A 7284-nucleotide genomic window follows, 5' to 3' on the forward strand; every position below is an offset into this window, starting at 1 on the left:
CGCGGCGCTACGGCGCCTGCGCACCAGAGGTGGGGCGCGCGGCCGCTTACAGCTGCGCCTGCGCAGTCGGCCCTCCTGCCCGCCCCCTGCCTCGAATTCCTGGGCCCCCCAGCGCACCCTCCATTGACTGGACAGTTCCACTGGAAGGCCGCGTTGCCCGGGGCTACGGGCTGCCCTCCTCGGGTCGTCGTCTCCCCTTTTCTCCTCCTCCGGGGACTTGGTGCGCGCGCGGCGCAGCCCGGGCGCTGTTGCCCTCGCGGGCAGCGGCGGGCTCTTCCTCCACCCGCGGCCACCTGCCTCCCCGGGCCTGCTGGACGGCCAGGTGCCCCCTGCCCCCCCGCTCCGCGTCCAGCTCCCCGTCCCGCTCCCCAGGCCTGTTCCCCAGTGTCCTTCCTGCGCCCGAACGCCCCAGCCGCCCCGCTCAAGACCCCTGGGCCCCCACCAGTGCCACTCGGCTGCCCTTGAGGGCCCTCCCCGCCTTGTAGGACGCACATTTGGGCCACACGACTCTCACAGTTAGGCCCCTTGGGCCGGCCTCCAAGGCGCCCACTCTCGGAAAGATGTCCTGCTCCAGCCTGCTGCTCTGCCTGCCCAGCCCCCGTTCGGGCTTTGCTCTCTCCTTAGAAGGTCTTTGGGACTCATTGAAGAGCTGTCCAAGAACTTGCTGCTTCCCTTGGGGTTCTCCTGTGCACCCCCTCAGCTTCCCCTGCTTCCAGAAGTCCGCTTTCTGCCCAGGTTTCTTTCTTTTTGGTGCTTCCGACAAACAGCGTCCCAGCATTTGCCACCGTACGGTGCACCCAGACTTTGCTCACCTGTGCATCCTGTCTTCTGCTTCCTCTCCGTATCCTTCTCTTTGAGGCCCCCTCAAGCCCTCCCCCCCCAACCATCTCAGGGTTTCCCTCAAGCCCTCCCTTTCTCACATGGGTTTCAGATCCTGTCTCCCTCCTGGGAAGCCCTTCAGCCTCCCTGTTTTCACATCCTTCATTTTCTCCCCAGAGCGCTGTGTACAGGCGGCAGGGTGTGCTCTCCCGCAGCCTTTGACTGCACACGGAGTGGTCCTCACACCCTGCACCCCAGTGACTTTCTCAAACGCGTCCTGCTCGGCTCCTTTGCGTCCCCCTTCTCTTGCTCGCTGGTGACCTGCTTCTGCTCCTTTTCGAGTCTCACAGATTCTTTTCTCACCTGACAGCAAAGGCAGCCTGGCTCCCGAGGCCCACCTTCTACACCCCAAGGTCCAGATGGCGGCCAACGTGGGTGATCAGCGTAGCACAGATTGGTTAGTGGGGCTGAGGGCAGCGGCTGGTGGGGAGCTGGTGAGGGGAAGCAGGTCGGCCTGCCTGGGCCCCCACACGTGTGGTGGAAGTGGTGCACAGCCCTGAGGTGGGGATGAGGCCAGAGGGGCCCGAGGCGTGCGCTCAGGCTGCCGCGCTCAGGCTGCCGGCGGAGGCTTCATTTCACAGTACGGTGCTTATCTCACCAAGCCGTGATCCAGCCCGTGGGCGGGGTGGGGAGGTAGCCTGCAGCTCACTAGCCATTTTCTGTTCATCCGTACTGATTTCTGGAATCCTGTAGGGTAATGTCAGAATTCATGAATTCATAGAACAGTTGGACCTACTAGGCACCAGGTTGTTTTTCAAGTTCTGTGGATGTTTATGTGTTAACATGTGTACGCTGGGCACCTGCAGATACCTCAGGTAGGCCTGTCCCATAGCGCTCATGGACGCATGAAGTGGAACTAGGTTACCTGGGTCTTAGATGAGGAAATGGAGGTGCCAACGGCATCAGCGCTAGATCCGCCCCTGGCACGTACCTGCCCGGGTCCTGCTCACTGTGTGGGCAGAACAGGCTGACGTGGTGTCCCCTCCGCAGGTCCTCTCAGTACAGCATGGTGGCTGGGGCAGCCAGAGAGAATGGCTTGGAGACGCCCATGCACGAGAACCCGGAGTGGGAGAAGGCCCGCCAGGCCCTGGCCAGCATCAGCAAGGCGGGGGCCGCCGGCAGCTCGGCCAAGGCCAGCAGCAACGGGCCCGTGGCCAGCGCGCAAGTGAGACTGCCACCGGGGCGTCGGGTGCCACGGGACGGGGTGCTCTGAGGGCACCGGAGCCTTGGGGGGGGACCAAGCCGGCCCGTGTGCGCCTTGCCCCTTGACCCTAACGCGAGAGGTGCTCTCGCTCCTTCCTCTGCTCTCGGAGAGGTGTGGCCCCGCCCCTTCCCGCTCAGCTAACTGCCAGTAGGGGCCTGCGCCCGGGGTGGCGCCCGCCCAGCCCCCGCCTCTCTCCGCAGTACGTGTCCCAGGCAGAGGCGTCCGCTCTGCAGCAGCAGCAGTACTACCAGTGGTACCAGCAGTACAACTACGCCTACCCGTACAGCTACTACTACCCCGTGGTGAGTGCCCGCCAGCGGCTGCGGGGGCAGCTCGGGAGGGGACTGGGCCGACGGCCCACCGGCAACACGCCAGCCCTCCCGCGGCCGCCTCACCCTGCCACCTGGTCCGGCCGCCTCTGCCTCCCTGCATTTTGTCGCAGTCGCCGCAGAGCGCTGGCGCCCACTGCTCGCTGCAGCCCCGGGCCCCCGCTGGCCGTGGGCCTTGCTCTAGCGTGCAGCCTAGTCCTGGCCTCCCGCCCCGCCACTGCGCCCTCCCCTGGCTGCCCATCGCCCCGCGTTGCTCCGTGTTCCCTGCCGCCTGCTGCTCTGCAGGGACCCTGAGCGTGGGCTGCTTTAAAGAGGGCCTTTGTTCTGCTGCTTCCACTCGGGGTCCTGACAGAGTTAGACCTGGGCAAGCACGCGTACAGAAACACTTGGGAGAGCTAGGGCAAGTGACATGCGGAGTCCCGGGGTCCTTGTTTTCGTGGGTAACGTCTCTCACTGCCCACAAGTCCCATCTGTTCGGCAGCAGGGCCAAGCGGAGAGGGTGAGAGGGCGCGCCGTGGCTGGCGACCGCAGGGGCTCGGGCCGCGGCCGGGGCGGGGCGGCGCGCTGACCCGCGCCCTCCTGTGCCTTCGCAGAGCATGTATCAGAGCTATGGCTCCCCCTCCCAGTACGGGGTGGCCAGCGCCTACGGCTCCGCCACCCCCCAGCAGCAGTCCGCACCCCAGCACCAAGGGACTCTGAACCAGGTAACCGTGGTTACGCGCTCGGCTGCGAAAGGTCGTCCTTCGGGGGGCGCTTCGTGGACAGGGGTGCGGGTTGTCGAAGCCACTCACCTGCTGCCTCTTCTCCTGTCCTGCCGAGCGACGCAGAGCGCGAAGGGGGAGGAGCACAGTGTTTGTAGACAGGATGGGCTCAGGCCACAGGCTGAGGTGTTGGGGTGACGTTGGGGCCTCTGGCCTAAAGCAGTCTGGCCTGCCCTTCTGCACATGGCACGCCCGCACAAAGCCTTTGGGGCGTGCATCTCGGCCAGCTTTGTCAGGTGCGGGGATCCTCTCTCGGGTCTGCCCGGGAGGCTGGCCCAGCGTGACCGGCCTCGGCGGCACTCGGACAGCAGCAGCCCCTGTGGGCCTCGCGCACCTGGAAGCAGACCTAGTGTCTGCCTGGGGCCAGCGGGGCCGGAGAAAGCGCCACGTCTCTGACCTGAACTTGGCGGCTGTAAAAGGGATGATGGAGGCGTCCCTCTGCGCGTCTGAGGCTCAGCATGACGGGGTGTACGAGGCCGTGACGGGTTGGGTGCAGTGAGGAGGACAGTTGGCGGGCAGAGTGGCGCGCTCAGCCCGGCTTCCTTCTGCAGCCCCCTGTTCCTGGCATGGATGAAACGATGTCCTACCAGGCGGCCCCCCAGCAGCTGCCGGCAGCCCAGCCCCCACAGCCATCCAACCCTCCTCACGGGGCGCACACACTGAGCAGCGGCCCTCAGCCTGGGACAGCTCCTGCCACTCAGCACAGCCAGGCCGGGCCCGCCTCAGGCCAGGCCTACGGCCCCCACACATACACTGAGCCTGCCAAGCCCAAGAAGGGCCAGCAGTTGTGGAACCGCATGAAGCGTAAGTTGGCACTGGGCGGGGCGGGGGGGGCGGAGACCCTCCCAGAGCTGCTAGGTGGGGTTCATGGTGGTGCTGGTCCTTGACTTAGCTGCCCCATGGCCATGCCAAAGTGGTGGCTGCACATGGGTTCTTCTCTGTTTCTGGGGTGCTTAGCCCCCTAGCAGGCCTAGAAAGACCTGACCCCAGTCTCTGCCCTCACAGCAGCCCCTGGAACCGGTGGTCTCAAGTTCAACATTCAGAAACGGCCCTTTGCAGTCACCGGCCAGAACTTCAGCTCTACCCCGGAAGGCCAGCACAGCAGCTTCGGCCCCCAGCCCAACCCTGAGAAGGCCCAGAGCCACAGGTGACCAGCCCCTGAGCGGCGCCCCGCGTCTGTCAGCAGGCCCTGCTTGGCACGTTCCGCACCCTGGCTGCTGAGAACAGGGTTCCTCGCACTTGCCAAGGAGAGGGGAGAGACCGCCAGGCGCCCTGTCTGGCCTGTGGACTGCTCTGGGAGGCGGTGAGGGCTGTTGCTCCCCGCTGAGCGGCACATCTGCCCTCCCCAGGGGGAGCCTGTCTGGCAAGCCCGACGACTGGCCCCAGGACATGAAGGAGTACGTGGAGCGCTGCTTCACGGCCTGTGAGTCGGAGGAGGACAAGGACCGGACGGAGAAGCTGCTCAAGGAGGTGCTGCAGGCCCGGCTGCAGGACGGCTCAGCCTACACCATCGATTGGAGCCGGGAGCCTCTGCCAGGGTGAGCCTGGGAGGGAGCCGGGCTGGTGGGCATTGGTGCAGAGGTCGAGACTGCAGTCCTAGGTATCTGGGGCCCTGCAGATGATGAGCAGGGAAATGGGGTCTTGCAAGAGGGAGGTCAGGAGGTTGGAGCTGAGGCCCAGGAGTTGCTGGGATTGGAGTCAGCCCTGCGAGGGCAGGGGAGGCTGCAGGCGTTGCCCTCAGTGCTGAGGGCGCCCTCCAGACAGAACACCTGGGCGTTGCCCCATTTCTGCGCTGTCTAGGCTGAGTCGCCTGGGTAAGTGCCCTTTCTTCCTGAGGGAGTGCGTCCCGGGGGGGTGCTGGCAGACGTGGGGGCCGTGGGGCGCCGGGTTGGTGATGTCCTGCCCTACTATATCCTCAGGCTGACTCGGGAGCCTGTGGCTGAGAGCCCCAAGAAGAAGCGGTGGGAGGCCCCTAGCAGCCTTCACCCTCCCAGGGGGGCAGGCTCAGCGACAAGGGGCGGGGGTGCCCAGTCCCAGCGAGGGACTCCAGGGGCTGGGGGTGCTGGCCGAGCCCGGGGCAGCAGCTTCGCCAAGTTTGGCAACCGCAATGTCTTCATGAAGGACAACAGCTCCTCCTCCAGCACGGACTCCCGCTCCCGCTCCTCCTCGCGGTCCCCCACCCGCCACTTCCGCCGAAGGTGCGAGGGCTCCTGGGAGGGGGCGGGGGCTGCGGGCAGTTTCTGAGGCCTCACCTCCTGCTGCTTCTGCGCAGTGCCTCCCACTCGGACTCCGACAGCTCCTACTCGGGGAACGAGTGTCACCCTGTGGGTCGCAGGAACCCGCCCCCCAAGGGCCGGGGTGGTCGGGGGGCCCACATGGATCGGGGCCGAGGCCGGGCGCAGCGTGGGAAGAGGTGAGACTTGGGTGGTGACCAGGGTCTGGGGTCGGGCTCTCTGGAGGAGGAGGGCGGTGTTGCGGGAGCGTTGATACTGCCTGCCGGCGTGGCTGGGGGCGCATGCAACACCTGCCCCGCCACCCCTTGCCCCTCCGCAGGCACGATCTAGCTCCCACCAAGCGCAGCCGCAAGAAGATGGCGGCCCTGGAGTGTGAGGACCCAGAGCGTGAGCTGAAGAAGCAGAAGCGGGCAGCCCGCTTCCAGCACGGACATTCCCGCCGCCTGCGCCTCGAGCCCCTGGTGCTGCAGATGGGAAGCCTGGAGAGCAGCGGGGCCGACCCTGACTGGCAGGAGCTGCAGATCGTGGGCACCTGCCCCGACATCACCAAGCACTACTTGCGTCTCACCTGTGCCCCCGACCCGTCCACCGTGCGCCCCGTGTCAGTAAGTGCCGGGGCGGAGGCGGGGGTCTGGCGTCAAGGCGCGGCAGCGGCTCAGGCGGGACAGCAGAGAAGACACTGGGCTTGCGTGGGCCTGGCCAGAGGCTGCGGCCATGAGCGCTGAAGCGAGCTGGAGACAGACTAGCGGCCCGCGGCCCGCAGCCCGGAGCTAGCTCAGCCTCTGCGCCTCTGCTGCTAGGGCCTAGGGCGAGGAAGCTGCCTTCTGGCCGGGGCCCGAGAGACCTGAGGCCTGATGCGATGCCCTGCGTGGGGTGGGGCCCTGCGTGGTCTCCTTCCGGTGCCCAGGTCTGACGGGAGCGAGGCAGGCCTGGCGGAGATGGTGCTCGTGCTCTGGGTGTTTGTCGGTGGCAGCTTTGCAGTGGGTGTGATGGCGCAGCCCTCGTTTCAGATCACTGAGCTCGTAGCCGGGACAGGTGTTAGCATGTCCTCTCCCTGCCTGAGTGCCAGGGTCTGAGTCGGGCCCCTTCCCAGGTTTTGAAAAAGTCCCTGTGCATGGTCAAGTCACACTGGAAGGAGAAGCAGGACTACGCCTTCGCCTGCGAGCAGATGAAGTCCATCCGGCAGGACCTGACGGTGAGGCGCGGGGGCCGAGCGGCCCCGCGGGGGCCGGCGCGGGCGGGCGCCCCCTGCCTGGCCTGACCGCCCCCTCCCTGCCCAGGTGCAAGGCGTCCGCACTGAGTTCACAGTGGAGGTGTACGAGACCCACGCCCGCATCGCCTTGGAGAAGGTGAGCGAGCTGCCCGCACCCCTCGGGCCTCCCACCCCTCAGTCGCCTCATTCTCCTCCGCGCCCTCCAGGGTGACCACGAAGAGTTCAACCAGTGCCAGACGCAGCTCAAGTCGCTCTATGCTGAGAACGTCCCGGGCAACGTGGGTGAATTCACCGCCTACCGGATCCTCTACTACATCTTCACCAAGAACTCGGGAGGTGAGAGGCAGGGCCCCGGAGCGCTGCCTGCCGAGCCCGGGGCCCCTGCTGACCGCCTTTGCTTTGCGGCCAGACATCACCACGGAGCTGGCTTACCTGACGCGGGAGCTGAAGACAGACCCTTGTGTGGCCCACGCCCTGGCACTCAGGGCGGCCTGGGCGCTGGGCAACTACCACCGCTTCTTCCGGCTCTACTGTCAGGCGCCCTGTATGTCTGGCTACCTCGTGGACAAGTTCGCAGACCGGGAGCGCAAGGCCGCCCTCAAGGCCATGATCAAAACGTATGTGCAGTTGCGCTCCTCTGCCTTGCCTCCCGGCGCTGCCGGCC

The 7284-nt window shown here is 66.4% G+C and overlaps 1 protein-coding gene across 1 annotated transcript in view; it reads left to right on the forward strand.

Moving 5' to 3' along the window:
- The first annotated feature begins 1189 nt into the window (after positions 1-1189).
- LENG8 (leukocyte receptor cluster (LRC) member 8) overlaps positions 1190-7284 on the forward strand; it is a 9111-nt gene continuing 3016 nt past the window's right edge. Inside the window, exons 1-14 of the mRNA XM_012733571.1 lie at positions 1190-1276; positions 1870-2044; positions 2284-2385; positions 3006-3116; positions 3725-3977; positions 4179-4320; positions 4523-4711; positions 5093-5371; positions 5446-5586; positions 5727-6012; positions 6501-6602; positions 6688-6756; positions 6827-6956; positions 7030-7237. Coding sequence (XP_012589025.1) covers positions 1239-1276; positions 1870-2044; positions 2284-2385; positions 3006-3116; positions 3725-3977; positions 4179-4320; positions 4523-4711; positions 5093-5371; positions 5446-5586; positions 5727-6012; positions 6501-6602; positions 6688-6756; positions 6827-6956; positions 7030-7237 — 2225 coding nt within the window. The 5' untranslated portion in view covers positions 1190-1238. The remainder of the gene's footprint in view (positions 1277-1869; positions 2045-2283; positions 2386-3005; positions 3117-3724; positions 3978-4178; positions 4321-4522; positions 4712-5092; positions 5372-5445; positions 5587-5726; positions 6013-6500; positions 6603-6687; positions 6757-6826; positions 6957-7029; positions 7238-7284) is intronic.

This window comes from Condylura cristata, unplaced genomic scaffold (genome assembly GCF_000260355.1).
Source record: "Condylura cristata isolate star-nosed mole 26May11 unplaced genomic scaffold, ConCri1.0 scaffold00041, whole genome shotgun sequence".
Taxonomy (NCBI): Eukaryota; Metazoa; Chordata; class Mammalia; order Eulipotyphla; family Talpidae; genus Condylura; species Condylura cristata.